This window comes from Salmo trutta, chromosome 7 (assembly GCF_901001165.1).
Source record: "Salmo trutta chromosome 7, fSalTru1.1, whole genome shotgun sequence".
NCBI classification, from domain to species: domain Eukaryota; kingdom Metazoa; phylum Chordata; class Actinopteri; order Salmoniformes; family Salmonidae; genus Salmo; species Salmo trutta.
In genome coordinates, this window is record NC_042963.1 from 2,946,214 (window position 1) to 2,962,583 (window position 16,370).

General features: G+C 44.8%; 1 protein-coding gene across 2 annotated transcripts in view; it reads right to left on the bottom strand.

The window, feature by feature from the left end:
• Positions 1–7: 7 nt before the first annotated feature.
• Positions 8–16,370, bottom strand: part of LOC115196752 (transmembrane protein 266-like) — a 50,404-nt gene continuing 34,041 nt past the window's right edge. For both annotated transcript variants that reach the window (XM_029757629.1, XM_029757630.1), the window contains 8 exons: positions 12,176–12,330; positions 10,276–10,349; positions 9,104–9,160; positions 8,760–8,898; positions 8,213–8,328; positions 7,366–7,558; positions 1,772–1,834; positions 8–1,663 (listed from right to left, as the gene is read on the bottom strand). In XM_029757629.1, coding sequence (XP_029613489.1) covers positions 1,011–1,663; positions 1,772–1,834; positions 7,366–7,558; positions 8,213–8,328; positions 8,760–8,898; positions 9,104–9,160; positions 10,276–10,349; positions 12,176–12,330 — 1,450 coding nt within the window. In that variant the 3' untranslated portion in view covers positions 8–1,010. The remainder of the gene's footprint in view (positions 1,664–1,771; positions 1,835–7,365; positions 7,559–8,212; positions 8,329–8,759; positions 8,899–9,103; positions 9,161–10,275; positions 10,350–12,175; positions 12,331–16,370) is intronic.

A 16,370-nucleotide genomic window follows, 5' to 3' on the forward strand; every position in this document is an offset into this window, starting at 1 on the left:
AACCTGCCTCGCTAATGCACTTTTATTAATGTGTAGTCCACCGAAAGGTGACTGTTTTACCATGTTTGCCTTTGAATTGCTTTTACTCTGCACTGAATTCCCTTCATGATCAATTTACAAAATGCCTGTTGACATTAAAGTGCACAGGATTAGATTGCCATGTCTAAAAGCAGATATTTTTAAAGGTCCATGCTATAATACTTTTTCTTCTGACCAACACTTTACATAACATCTTCAATTACAAACCCCTTGAGATTTGGTAGCTGAAACATCCCTCAATCGCTCAATTGTCTGGCTTAAAAATATCTTGTCATATCATTTGAATACAAACTTTAGCATTGATAATGTAGAAAGACAAAGGTAAGAAATAAGCTAAGAACACAGCTCAACACAGAACACAGATCAAATGTACCCTGCATTTGTCCGATCAGAGAGGACTGTACTTAATGTTGAGGTCGAGAGACTCCAGGTTGACTTTCAGTATGGTTTGTTTATAAAATGTCTGATTAGTGTGGCTCATGACATGATTGCCAATTAGTAGTTGTCTTGTGATCAGTCTAGTGTCTCCAATCCCTAAGCAAGTATATCAGACAAACAAACCACCCTGTTCCACCCACACACACCCAGCCCCATCGCTAAATGATATCACATTCAAAAGCATCAGAGCCAGTCACATTTCTGCTGAGCCCTGCTACCTCAGAGCTCGGGCTAATGACCTAATGCTGGTTTCTTTTGGTGACTCCATATACTCATTTATTGTGGCAATTCCTGATAGATGTTCAGTGCCTGCTCACTAAAGCATTTTTCTCTGTCCTCAATGGACGATAGGCTGTACTGGCAGAGCTGCCATTCACAGTTCCAAGGTGCTTTTGGCAATGAGGAAGATGGCTGTATGCCAGTGGAGGATGCCTCTGAGTTCATGTCTTTAGTTTTAGTCAGTGAGTTTCAGGAGGGTCTTTGAGGAGTGAGTCAGTGCTGGCTAAGAGATACAGTACCACTGTAGCCCTTTCCTATGTCTCAGGCAGGCTGCTGACAGGGGCATCTGCCTGAGACAACCTGTACTTCTCCTCCATGAAAGGCTCCCTGGCCTGCAGGTGGATGAGAGGCTTGGTGTGGAAGCCTCTGCGGCTCTCCTTGTTCCTCTTGTTGTAGATGTTGAGCCTGTGCTCCAGCTCAGGGCTGGTCTTGGTGGAGCCAGTAGGGCTGGGCAATTTGAGGTTGACAGGGTCCAAGCCCTTCTGGCCCAGACAGGAGTCCTCAGACAGGGAGGAGAGCAGCTCCTGCACCACGGTGCTGGGGTGTCCTCTGGGGCCAGGCTGTGTGCCCAAGCCCAGGGCCAGAGGGCTGCAGTAGGGCGGGGGGTAACAGCGCTGGCCGCTGTAGGAGTCTGTGGAGGTGGAGGCCTCGCGGACGGTGGAGCTGCAGTCGGTGGTGGAGCCCAGGGTGTGGCTACTTATACTGTGCTGGTGGGCGCTGAAGCTGGAGCGAGAGCGGGACACGGTGGTGTTGGAGGCCTCGCTCACAGAGCTGCCCGTCCGCTGCAGACAGCTGGACGCTGCATCTGCACTCACCAGAGACGAGGGCAGCTGGCTGGGGTTGTTGGGCAGGTGCACGTCTATGGCTGCAGTGGTGATGACACGAGCTGGGTCTGGGATCCCAACATCTACAAGAATCACAAACAACTTGGACTCAACACATGATCCTGCTGACTGTCTGCAAAGCAAAATACACAAACAAACCTGTGAGGGTGTAGACAATTGTTTATTCTTACCACTGCTTGCCTCACTGTAGTACTGGCTGATGTAGTTGTTCATGTCATCTTGAACAACATGATCTGAAAGAAATAAGAAACAAAATAGGTATGTACTCTTTCTCAGAAACAATTGAATGAGTTAGATGTTTGGTACCCTTATCTAATAGAGACTGTGACAATCTATTCCCATGTTTGCTCTGTAAAGATCTCCCAGAATGCATCAGTCAGATATTCCTGACCAGAAGGTTGAACCCATAGGAGCAAAGCAAGGAATGTGAAAAGAGGTGAAGTGGTGGGTAGAAGGGCCTGTGGCTGGCCTCTCTGACCTGCCACGGTTTACCTCTAAGTGCCATCCCCATTCCCTCAGGACCGCTAGACACAGGGGTTTTATTTATGTTTCTTCTTCAAATATTCATTTTAAGACTGTTCCAAGAAGGCAGGGGATGCTCGGACTAAAATGTGGCGTCAGAGACAATCACTCTGCGATTAATAACACATGAGCATGTGAGGACCACTTAAAAGGCTGCAGTCTGACACAGCCTCTCTGCTATATATCTCATCTCAGATATATAGCAGAGAGAGGAGCAGGGTGATTTATGTCTTTACTAAAGGAAAGTGCTTTGTTTCTCTACCTCCTGCAACTTATGATCTGTCTCCCTTTGAAAGTTTTATGGCTCCTGTATTCATTGGAGTGTTTGTTCAGAATTTTAAAGACTTATGTTTTGATAATAGTTCAGTACCCCCATGCCAGTATGCCAGTCACCCTGCCCTCCTTCTCCTGAGACATGAAAACAAACAGTAGGTTTAGGCGGATGTTCTCCTCATGATTAAATCTGATCGCGGGTTATAGGCGTTGTGGCTTTTAAAGGCAATGTTCCTGCGTTCGCGGAGAGATCCCATTCACGGAAAACGCTGTGGAAAACAATTGGAAATTGCCATTAAAAGGTCCTGAAAAGTCATTCTGAAAAGTACTGTTTCTCTCATGGCTAACTACCAGGAAGTTTGAAGAGACAGGCTGAGTGGGCAGGGAGCTTATATTGAAGAGCTCGCCTACACTGACAGCTCTTTGAAACTCCTATGTCAAGCAACTTGGATGCAGTGAGCAACTAATTTGTTGATACACAAGCAACTCAAAAAACATTGAAATTGCTTCAATGATGCCAATTTTTTTTATACATTCCTATTTGATATGTCTCTTGTGATGCAGTTCACAGCAGTACTGACGAATGTGTTGTCATGATAACTGTGTCAGAGTTTTGAACGACCCTTCCCCCTCCTTTGTTCCATGCTGGCTGAAGACCCAGCTAACCAGTGACTAGCTAACACCAGACACAGATGAAAGGGGAAACATATAAGTATCTTTGCCATGGGTGAATATGGTAAACATTTAATTATGTTTGCTGAACCCTACAGTCAAATTTTGGCACCAGTAGAGTAGCTATCTAGCTATATAAACCACGCTCCTGTGCAAACACACCTTTTCCCATGTTGGTTACTAGGCAGTACTTATTTAAATTAGGCAAGAGAATATAATTTTACCATTGGTGTATTAAAATGAGATTAAGGTGATGTCACCTTGTCCATGTATCCAAGTGTTTGACATGGGGAGGGGACCAGTAACTTAAAGATCAAACTTTATCAATGTAGAAGCAACAGTTATTAGTCGTCATACTTTGATCTGGTTTCCTTCAAATATCATCCCATTTTATGAAAAACATGATTTTGACTGTTCATACATCTCTTGGTGTAGTTTACAGGTACACTCCGCTATGTATTTATTTGGACAGTGAAGCTAATTTGGCTCTATGCTCCAGCATTTTGCATTTGAAATCAAATGTTTTACATGAGGCGACAGTATAGAATGTCACCTTTTATTTGAGGGGGTTTTCATACATCTGTTTTACCATTTAGAAATGAAAGCACTATGTATCTAGTCCCCCCATTTGAAGGTGTCATAACTATTTGGAAAAATTTATTTATAGTGTATAAGATGTTGTCAACATTTTTGTGTTTGTTCCCATATTCCTAGCACACAATGCCTACATCAAGCTTGTCACTATACAAACTTGTTAGATGCATTTACAGTTTGTTTTGGTGCTGTTTCGGATTATGTTGCGCCCAATAGAAAATAATGATAAATAATGTATTGTGTCATTTTGGAGTCATTTTATTGTAAGATTTTTTTTTTAATATGTTTCTTAACACTTCTATATTAATGTGGATGCTACCATCATTACGGATAATAATGAATAAATTGTGAATAATGATTAGTGAGAAATTTACAGAGCCATAAATATCATACCCCTCAAAAATGATATCATCCCCTGTTACTGGTAATGGTGAGAGGTTAGCATGATCTTTGTGCATCTGTAACTTTCTCCCTCATCATTATTCACTATTCATTCATTATTATACTTAGTCATGGTAGCATCCACATTAATGTAGAATTGTTCTGAAACATATTCAACTCTTATTTACAATAAAAGTGACTCCAAAATGACTCAATACATTATTTACCATTCCTTTATATTGAGCACAACGTAATCTAAAACACAACCAAAAAACTACAAATGCATCCAACAACTTTATAGAATCACAAGCTTGATGTAGTTATTACGGGCTAGGGATATGGGACCAAATACTACACGTTTGACTAAATGTAATACACTGTAAGTGAATTTGTCCAAACACTTAAGACACCTTACATTTTTATTTATTTAACTAGGCAAGTCAGTGAAGAACAAATTCTTATTTACAATGATGGCCTTCCCCGGCCAAACCCGGACGACACTGGGCCAATTGTGCGCCGCCATATGGGACTCCCAATCACAGCCGGTTGTGATTCAGTCTGGATTCGAACCAAATCAAATCAAATGTTATTAGTCACATGTGCCGAATACAACAGGTGTAGACCTTACACTGAATTGCTTACTTACAAGCCCCTAACCAACAATGCAGTTTATAAAACATGAATAAGAATTAAAAGTAACAAGTAGTTAAAGAGCAGCAGTAAAATAACAATAGCGAGACTATATACAGGGAGGGTTATGGTACAGAGTCAATGTGCGGGGGCAATGGTTACTTGAGGTAATATGTTCATGTAGTTAGAGTTATTAAAGTGACTATGCTTAGATAACAGAGAGTAGCAGAGGTGTAAAAGAGGGGGGAGGGGGCAATGCAAATAGTCTGGGTAGCCATTTGATTAGATGTTCAGGAGTCTTATGGTTTGGGGGTAGAAGCTGTTTAGAAGCCTCTTGGACCTAGACCTGGCGCTTGCCGTGCGGTAGCAGAGAGAACAGTCTATGACTAGGGTGGCTGGAGTCTGACAATTTTTAGGGCCATCCTCTGACACCACCTGGTATAGAGGTCCTGGATGGCAGGAAGCTTGGCCCCAGTGATGTACTGGGCCGTACGCACTACACTCTGTAGTGCCTAGCGGTCGGAGTCCAAGCATTTGCCAAACCAGGCAGTGATGCAACCAGTCAAGATGCTCTCAATGCTGCAGCTGTAGAACCTTTTGAGGATCTGAGGACCCATGCCAAATCCTTTCAGTCTCCTGAGGGGGAATAGGTTTTGTCGTGCACTCTTCAAGACTGTCTTGGTGTGCTTGGACAATGTTAGTTTATTGGTGATGTGGACCTCAAGGAACTTGAAGCTCTCAACCTGCTCCACTACAGCCCCGTCAATCAAAATTGGGGCGTGCTCGGTCCTCCTTTTCCTGTAGTCCACAATCATCTCCTTTGTCTTGATCATGTTGAGGGAGAGGTTGTTGTCCTGGCATCACACGGCCAGGTCTCTGACCTCCTCCCTATAGGCTGTCTCGTTGTTGTCGGTGATCAGGCCTACCACTGTTGTGTCATCGGCAAACTTAATGATGATGTTGGAGTCATGCCTGGCCATGCAGTCATGAGTGAACAGGGAGTACAGAAGGGGACTGAGCACGCACCCCTGAGGGGCCCCTGTGTTGAGGATCAGCATGGCGGATGTGTTGTTACCTACCCTTACCACCTGGGTGCGGTCTTAGTGATGAGCTTTGAGGACACTATGGTGTTGAACGCTGAGCTGTAGTCAATGAATAGCATTCTCACACAGGTGTTCCTTTTGTCCAGGTGGGAAAGGGCAGCGTAGAGTGCAATAGAGATTGCATCATCTGTGGATCTGTTGGGGTGGTATGCAAATTAGAGTGGGTCTAGGGTTTCTGGGATAATGGTGTTGTAAGCCATTTCAAAGCACTTCATGGCTACAGACGTGAGTGCTACGGGTCGGTAGTCATTTAGGCAGGTTACCTTAGTGTGACACAGGGACTATGGTGGTCTGCTTAAATCATTTTGGTATTACAGACTTGGACAGGGAGAGGTTGAAAATGCCAGTGAAGACACCTGCCAGTTGGTCAGCGCATGCTTGCAGTACACATCCTGGTAATCCACCTGGCCCTGCAGCCTTGTGAATGTTGACCTGTTTAAAGGTCTTACTCACATCGGCTGCGGAGAGTGTGATCACACAGTCGTCCGGAACAGCTGGTGCTCTCATGCATGCTTCAGTGTTATTTGCCTCAAAGCGAGCATAGAAGTAGTTTAGCTCGTATGGTAGGCTCGTGTCACTGGGCAGCTCTCGGCTGTGCTTCCCTTTGTAGTCTGTAATGGTTTGCAAGCCCTGCCACATCTGACGAGCATCGGAGCTGGTGTAGTACAATTCGATCTTAGTCCTGTATTGACACTGCCTGTTTGATGGTTCGTCTGAGGGCATAGCGGGATTTCTTATAAGCTTCCGGGTTAGATTCCCGCTCCTTGAAAGCGGCAGCTCTAGCCTTAAGCTCAGTGCGGATGTTGCCTGTAATCCATGGCTTCTGGTTGGGGTATGTATGTACAGTCACCATGGGTACGACGTCATTGATGCACTTATTGATGAAGCCAATGACTGATGTGGTGTACTCCTCAATGCCATAGGAAGAATCCCGGAACATATTCCAGTCTGTGCTAGCAAAACAGTCCTGTAGCTTAGCATCTTCTTCATCCAGGGACTGTAGTGACATCTCTTGCACTAAGATGTACTGCCTTAGATTTGCTGCGCCACTTGGGAGCCCATGGGGGAGGGGACTAAATACATAAAGTGCTTCACTGTCCAAATAAACACGGAGGGGAGTGCATATTTACATAGAGGATCTTGTCCTCATTCAAACAGCACTCCCATAGCACTGAGGTCTCTGACTCAGAGGTCCCACACTGTAGGCCTCCCATCAGGCTGCTGTTCTTGTGGAAATATTTTCCTTACACAGTACTCTACTATTCTATCCTCCCTGGAATCTGGTGTGGTTTGTTAGATGTCTGTTGTTGTTTCCAGGTGAACGGAGAACATCTTTTCGACCAAGCCAACCTCTGTTTAACAAACATGACCCAAAGCACAGAGCACTCTATTCATTCGACCACTTTGCCTGGAAAATCTTATCTGACTTGGCAAAAGCATCCCTCTATTCCCCTGGCTTCAAGAGAGACCCTCTTTGGTTAGAAACCACAGCCAGCAATCCCTAGAGATAGAACCCTATGACATTGTTCTATCTTGATGAGACAATCTGCAGTGTTCTGATGTAATGCTACAGGATCAGGGTATGGTACCTCTAGGGGCCGCTGCCTCCATGGCTTTAGCCTGGCTATGGTGATCGGGGCCCCCAGGGACCAGACCGTCCACCTCCTGGAAGCTGCTGCTCTGCTTGCCCCACACATGGTGGATCTGCATGGCAGCCTCTCGCTCTGCTACCAGGTCCAAGTCCTGCTGAGCCAGGTGGGCCCGCAGCTGCCTGATCTCAAACTAATAGAGAGAGAGCGAGAAAGAGAGAGAGCGAGAGAGAAAGAAAGAGAGCGAGAGAGAAAGAACGGGGGGGGGGACAAAGGGAGAACATACATGTGTTATCCTTGCATACAAACACCTGAATACCCTTTTAGAGCTCTGGCCCTAATGTCCACCCACTGTATCTCATCCACTATCTACATTACCGGTAGCGGTTGGCTGTATTGCCAAACCCTGACTTGTGTCACACATGACCTTTGCACACATAAATACATGACATATACGTATGTACATATTACATATCCCTCTAATGGTTAGAGGGTCAACAGGACCCAGCAGGGTTGTACAGTGACAGTCATAAGCCCACAGCTTTACTATATTACATGGACAAATGTGATAATTTGAATGGAAATCCCAGGATGGGAATAACAGGAATGTTGTGAATCATTATGACAGAACCTGATAGTATCTCCTATTAAGGATATGTAATGTATTTATGTATTCAAAGGGTCAGTGTGACACAATTCAATGTTTGTCAGATTAAAGGTTTGGTTATTTCACTAATACGTGTGTGAATTTGAATGTGTTATTTTAGCAATTATTTCTGGCACTTTGCTGCCCTCTACTGGTCCATGACAGGTAATGGTAACTAGTTAGACAGGTGTGTGAACATACTGCCTGCTCCTGGCAGATCTGGGTGAGTCTCTCCAGCTGCTCCTCCCTGGCAGCTTTGGCCTTCTCATACTGCTGGTTCTCCATCTCCATCTCCACCTTCACCTGCAGCACGTAGGCTGGGACAGAACACAGGACAGACTGTTATACAGACTGCTTTGTAGGGATAAACACAGTCACACTGACATAACTTATTTTTTTTATATCTGTAGTAGGCCACATAAGAGGGATTATGATCAGTAAGAAAAATATGTTTCCTGTCTTAAATTAATCACTGTATGAGTGTGTGCCTGCGAAACATGGAACTTCCACAAGAGGGCGTAACAATTGAAAACAGCTTAGAGTCAAGAAACAGTACAACGTGTGTATCTGTATCAGATTATGTATGTGTTTGTCATTGTGTTGTAAAGAAAGTATTGATTGTGGTTGGTAATATGCATGGCAATTTTTTTTATTGTTGTCGCATCCCTGCAACCTGACAGTTAAGGACATGACACAGAGGAGACTGCATTCATCCACAGGCCCACCCCCCAGGCCCACCCAGCCTCACCATCGATGATCCTCTTGACCCTCCAGATGCGCAGGGCGATGATGAGGCCGATGGCGTCCCAGGGGCTGCTGGGGCCGTTGGCCACTGTTGAGGCCACCATGGGGGCCAGGGACAGGACTATGACTGCACCGTCAAACACCTACACACAAGCACATGCACAGATATTAGCAAGCAGACAATATTTGAATGAAAAAACGTGTACATATCCAAGTTTCAGAACATTCCCTCCAGGCCTGTGGGTGGTTTCCAGTCTGATGTCTGACATTGGGAGAATGATATTGCTGTGGAAGTGGTGGGGTGTTCAGAGCCCCACCTCGGGACTAATGGCCCCCCAGGGAGCTTACCTCCACTTTGTTCTCGATGTAATCCCAGATCCCCAGCACCACAATTCTGAACACCGTCTGAGAGAGCGGGAGGGAGGGAGAGTGGGGGAGGGAGATAGGGAGGGAAAGGGTCAAACGGATTGGGGAAGAAAACCATAGCAATAGAATACATTTCCTTTAGTTGTAAACACACCCCTAAAAATACTAATGTCTCAGCGAAAGTGAATTGCAGTTGTGATTCAGTTCTCTTTCATCTATCCACCGGCAATTCATCAATGACATACTCCTACAGTTCACTACCACAGCGGTCAGATTTCCTTCAAACAATTAGAGACACACTGCACCAGATACAGCTGACTCATCAGGGGCTGCAGAAGGCCACTGCACTCCTCTCCTCTCTTTTTACATATTCAGGATTCCACCTGAGCAGAAGCTGTCCTGCCACAGCCAATACTTACATGAATCACTAAGGGTTAGCTTTCATTGATAACTAAAACACATACACATGGTAGATGGTGGCAGATTGTGGTAAATTGCATCATTCTGGCAACAATGGCTGACACATAAATAACATGCCATAGAATTCTGCGGCACCCCGCAAGCTGTGCTGCAGTGCGCCCTAACTTTTAAAGGAAGAACCACTGTACTGTTTCTCAACCAAATAGAGCAGCAGACCGGTGAACAGAGAACTACGAAGATAAATGCTGCTAGGCCCGAGGAAACGGTAATCAATAGGGTTTATCTGAGGCTCTGGTGCTAGTTAAAAGCTACGGTGCAACAGAAAAGCTCTATCTGCATTTTAGATAAAAGTGATTGTGTTGACGAAACGTAATACATCAAGAGCAATTAACAGTCACAGCAAGTTGTGAAGGGAAATAGTATCAGAATGAGTGAGATAGAGGAAGCTGTGAACATACATTAGGAGCAAATGAAACAGCTGTGTTTACGTTTAACAATATACTGTATGTGATGGACCAATAAAGTACATTGTCTACTTTGATAAGTGTTGATAAAGGAAAGGCCAGGGCTTAATAGGCTGTTGTAATGAGAATACACCGCTGCACCTCTCCAGCTCACCTTTGTCTCATACAACTATAGTACACTAGAGCATTAAATCAAAGCTCCGCTACATCAGCTTTAAGTGAGCCTGCTGCCACTGTGGTGACGAGAGAGAGAGAGGGAGAGTGGCTCACCTCAGTGAAGAACACAGATAGAAAGGCCAGGCTGATCCAGTGGATGATGCTGGCAAACTGGAACGCGTTGTTAACTGTGAAGACAGCACAGCAGAGACACCGTTTCAAGATGACTGGTTTACTCAGAGTTCAGATCATTTGGTAAATACTGGAGACAGACCCGAGCACAGACACATAGTCATCTGTAGCTCAGTGTGTAGAGCATGGTCATTGTAATACCAGGATAGTGGGTTTGATTCCCAGGACTGCTTATACATAAAATGTATACACACTTGACTGTAAGTTGCTTTGGATAAAAGTGTCTGTTAAATGGCATTTACAGTGCATTCGGAAAGTATTCAGACCCCTTGACTTATTCCACGTTTTGTTACATAACAGCCTCATTCTAAAATGGATTACAAAGTTTTTTTCCGTCATCAATCTACACACAATACCTCATAATGATAAAGCAAAAACTGTTTTTTAGACATCTTTGTAAATTGCTCAGTTTGGCCGGGCGGCCAGCTCCAGGAAGAGTCTGGATGGTTCCAAACTTCTTCCATTTAAGAATGATGGAGGCCACCGTGTTCCTGGGGACCTTCAATGCTGCAGAAATGTTTGTACCCTTCCCCAGATCTGTGCATCGGCTCCCTGTCTCGGGGCTATACGGACAATTGCTTGGTTTTTGCTCTGACATGCACTGTCAACTGTGAGACCTTATATAGACAGGTGTGTGCCTTTCCAAATCATGACCAAATCAATTGAATTTACCACAGGTGGACTCCAATCAAGTTGTAGAAACATCTTAAGGATGATCAATGGAAACAGGATGCACCTGAGCTCAACTTCGAGTCTCATAGGAAAGGGTCTGAATACTTATGTAAATAAGGTATTTCTGTTTTTATTTTAATATATTTGCAAAAATGTCTAAAAACCTGTTTTCATTTTTCATTATGGGGTGTAGATTAATGAGGAAAAAATATATTTAATCCAATTTAGAATAAGGCTGTAAAGTAACAAATTGGGTAAAAAGTCAAGGGGTCTGAATACTTTCCGAATGCATTGTATATATACTGTATATATTATATAGGCAAAGATGTGCATGCACAGGTTTGTCTGACGTCATGCCTATTCATCAGCCTAATTGTGGCCAGCATCGTACTACATTAGGCTGTCAGCTACAGCATTTCTCTTCAAGCACCTCTTCCCTTCTGTCTTTATTTGTTGTGCTCACTGATCTGTCCATCAGTCCATTTATCTTCCTCCATCCCTCCCTCTCTCTGTACATTCACCCAGCAGACAGACAACCTCTCTCTCCCCATTTATTTGTCTTACTTTACCTCCCAACCGTCCCGTCTCTTCAATCTGCCTCCAGGGACTTGTTAAGACTTGAATACATTAAGATACATCCATATTGACCTATAACCCATATAGCCCTACCATCGTTCATAGAGCTTGTGACACCACAGAGGTGGGGACTCCTGACCGTAACCCATGAAAGATGAGGACACCCACCTCCTTCTCCAGAGGAAGATGATGCAGATGAGGTCATCTCCATGTGCTATGGGTCACAGTGGCATTAGACCACCTGACACGGTTTACTGAGGAATACTAATGATGCTGATATTATAGAGGAGAGGTCACAGCCCCAGGTCCTGGACATGTCACTGTCACTGCGTAATAATAGGTACTGTATTATACAACAGGCCCAGTGCCAACATTAGCTACATTCCTAACAACAGATGTGCATTTTTGTAAATTCCAAATTCCAACATAACACAAATTCCACAGCTGTTTTGTGTGTTTTAACTTCACTAAGGGTCAAATCACAATTGAAGATATGTGCAAGTAACTCAAATGTTTATGTATCTGTAAGCTTAGATCCAGGTTCTAATACAGAGACAGGTCCAGGGTCACTCACACTGCAGAAGCTTGGTGTCGATGAGCAGCTCCAGACACAGCAGTACGACCACCAGGAAGACACAAGCCACCAGGAAACAGTTGAAGCCTGCGCTCAGCAGACATACCTGCCATAGGGCTGCCCTCCGCCCACAGCATGGCTTCAGCCAGTTAGACCTGACACCGGGGGGGGGTTATGAGAGAAGGAAATGTATTCAATTGTATTAGTTCTCTTTGAAACCTCTATGGTGGAGTCGTTGAGAAGTGCTTTCTACCATGTGTTCGACTCCGTTTCAGCCAGCAGAAGGCAGCGTTCCAATCAGGCACAAATACATACAAAACACATCCACACACAATTTGTTTTATTTTTTAGTTTTCTTTCACCTTTATTTAACCAGGTAGGCCAGTTGAGAACAAGTTCTCATTTACTGCGACCTGGCCAAGATAAAGCAAAGCAGTGTGACACAAACAACAACACAGAGTTACACATGGAATAAACAAACATACAGTCAATAACAAACACATTAGGAAAACAAATCTATATACAGTGTGTGCAAATGAGGTAAGATTAGGGAGGTAAGACAATAAATGAGTAATTACAATTTAGCAATTAAACACTAGAGTGATAGATGTGCAGACGACAAATGTGCTAGTAGAGCTACTGGGGTGCAAAGGAGCAAAAAATAAATAAATAAATAACAATATGGGGATGAGGTAGTTGGATGGGCTATTTACAGATGGGCTATGTACAGATGCAGTGATCTGTGAGCTGCTCTGACAGCTGATGCTTAAAGTTAGTGAGGGAGATATGAGTCTCCAGCTTCAGTGATTTTTGCAATTCGTTCCAGTCATTGGCAGCAGAGAACTGGAAGGAAAGGCGGCCAAAGTAGGAATAGGCTTTGGGGGTGACCAGTGAAATATACCTGCTGGAGCACGTGCTACGGGTGGGTGCTGCTATGGTGACCAGTGAGCTGAGATAAGGCGAAGCTTTACCTAGCAAAGACTTATAGATGACCTGGAGCCAGTGGGTTTGGCGACGAATATGAAGCGAGGGCCAGCCAACGAGAGCATACAGGTCGCAGTGGTGGGTAGTATATGGGGCTTTGGTGACAAAACAGATGGCACTGTGATAGACTGCATCCAATTTGCTGAGTAGAGTGTTGGAGGCTATTTTATAAACGACATCGCCCGAAGTCAAGGATCGGTAGGATAGTCAGTTTTACAAGTCAGTTTTACGATTGATTTTTGGATTGGAGATGCTTAATGTGAGTCTGGAAGGAGAGTTTACAGTCTAACCAGACACCTAGGTATTTGTAATTGTCCACATATTCTAAGTCAGAACTGTCCAGAGTAGTGATGCTGGACGGGCGGGCAGGTGCGGGCAGCGATCGGTTGAAGAGCATGCATTTAGTTTTACTTGCAATTAAGAGCAGTTGGAGGCCACGGAAGGAGAGTTGTATGGCATTGAAGCTCGTCTGGAGGTTAGTTAACACAGTGTCCAAAGAAGGGCCAGAAGTATACAGAATGGTGTCGTCTGCGTAGAGGTGGATCAGAGAACCACCAGCAGCATAAGCGACATCATTGATGTACACAGAGAAAAGAGTCTGCCTGAGAATTGAACCCTGTGGCACCCCCATAGAGACTGCCAGAGGTCTGGATAACAGGCCCTCCGATTTGACACACTGAACTATGTCTGAGAAGTAGTTGGTGAACCAGGCGAGGCAGTCATTTGAGAAACCAAGGCTGTTGAGTCTGCCGATAAGAATGCGTGATTGACAGAGTTGAAAGTCTTGGCCAGGTCAATGAATACGGCTGCACAGTATTGTCTTTTAACGATGGCGATTATGATATCGTTTAGGACCTTGAGCGTGGCTGAGGTGCACCCATGACCAGCTCGGAAACCAGATTGCATAGCGGAGAAGGTACGGTGGGATTCGAAATGGTCGGTGATCTGTTTGTTAACTTGGCTTTAGGAGACCTTAGAAAGGCAGGGTAGAATAGATATAGGTCTGTAACAGTTTGGGTCTAGAGTGTCTCCCCCTTTGAAAAGGGGGATGACCGCCGCATCTTTCCAATCTTTGGGGATCTCAGACGATACAAAAGAGAGGTTGAACAGGCTAGTAATAGGGGTTGCAACAATTTCTGCGGATAATTTTAGAAAGAGAGGGTCCAGGATGTCTAGCCCAGCTGATTTGTAGGGGTCCAGATTTTGCAACTCTTTCAGAACATCAGCTATCTGGATTTGGGTGAAAGAGAAATTGGGGAGGTTTGGGCAAGTTGCTGTGGGGTCTGCAGGGCTGTTGACCGGGGTAGGGGTAGCCAGGTGGAAAGCATGGCCGGCCATAGAAAAATGCTTATTGAAATTCTCAATTATCGTGGATTTATTGGTGGTGACAGTGTTTTCTAGCCTCAGTGCAGTGGGCAGCTGGGAGGGAGAGCTCTTATTCTCCATGGACTTTACAGTATCCCAGAACTTTTTGGAGTTTGTGCTACAGGATGCAAATTTCTGTTTGAAAAAGCTAGCCTTTGCTTTACTAACTGCCTGTGTATATTGGTTCCTAACTTCCCTGAAAAGTTGCATATCGCGGGGGCTATTCGATGCTAACGCAGTACGCCACAGGATGTTTTTGTGCTGGTCAAGGGCAGTCACACATACTACAGATACTACTGATTTGTGACAAGGTTTGTTGGCCAACACAGAGCTTGTGTTTGCCTTGTGGCACCACTCACCACATGGCCATATTTACTCAGCTTTACAAACAAAATGTATTGGCACTTTTGAGAGCTGAGCAGTATGTTGAAGCTATAGAACTCTAAACATGATGTTGATGTTCATGATCTCTTTAATTAGAGATATAAAGAGAGATATTTCCCAGCCATCTCTGTGCTCAGTGTGCCTCATTCCTTTTGGAAGCAGACTCTGTTCTGTTGTGTTGTATTCCAGCCATCTCCATGCTGGCTGTGGGACTGTTTTAGCAGAGAGTGTTCTCTCTGCTACTCTCTGCTACCGCACAGCAAGCGATACTGGTGCACCAAGTCTGGAACCAACAGGACCCTGAACAGCTTCTACCTCCAAGCCATAAATAGATAGTTACATACCCTTTTTGCACAAATATTTTTACTCATCACATTGTTTATTATCTATCCTGTTGCCTAGTCACTTTATTCCTAGTTATATGTACATGTCTACTTTATTTACCCTGCACATCGACTCGGTACTGGTACCCTATGTAGGCTCCAGTGACAGTAGGCTCCAGTGATCCTCCTCCCTGTACATCGCCATGCATTTTCATGTGTGGACATAAGAGTCACATTTCCCAGGTGAGCTGGTCGCTTGTCTCGGTACATTGTGTCTGCCTTAAATCCAACCTGTCTCCCCTCTGTGTCCCTCCTACCAGACATTAGGCCTGAGAGAGGCTCCCAGGGATTTACGGTCAATAAATAATGACAGATCTGTGCGAGGCAGACAAGGCTTTACTTCCCTGTCACCTTTCCCAGAGTGAAGAAATACCATGATCAACATCCGTCTCTAAGCACAAGAGAGGCAGAAAGATTCTACTTCCAGGCTTCAGGACAGAGCAGGCAAACAGACAGAGAGGCAGTTATTTTTGAAGCCACCGGGGCTATGCAAAGAAGGGTAGAGAGAGAAAAGAGAGAGAGTGGGGAGGGAGAGAGAGGTTGGAGCCAGAGAGAGAGAGAGAGAGAGAGAGAGAGAGTAAGAGTGTCCCAGTGAGAGGAGCCAGTTTGCGGCTACAGCTGGACCTCCGGTGGAGGACTAGATATCCTGTCCACCTGGTGCCAAGGTCCACAGAGGGGCTGGGGGCTGGAGCAGGGCCATGCTGTGTCAATGAGCACTCCCAGGGGCTAACTGGCACACGCTGCTGCCCACTGCACCCCTGCCAGTCACTCTGAGCCAAGCCATGCCAACAGATTAGGAGCACAACTCTGGAGATGACAGGGAATTAGAGGAGGATTCCATGTGATAGCAGAAAAGACATTCATTCATTCTATTTATTGGCCAGTAGTTAAAACATTTCTGCCACGGCTATGTGAAAGGGTAGCACAATGACAAAGCACTTTTTTTAGGAAACCCCTCCGTAAAGTTTTGGATTAAAAAGGCTAATTTTAACATATATGGTTTCATAATACATTTACAGGGCTCCCTCCAGCAAAGAAGGAAAATGTATTAAATTAATAAAATGGTAAAGGAAAACCCT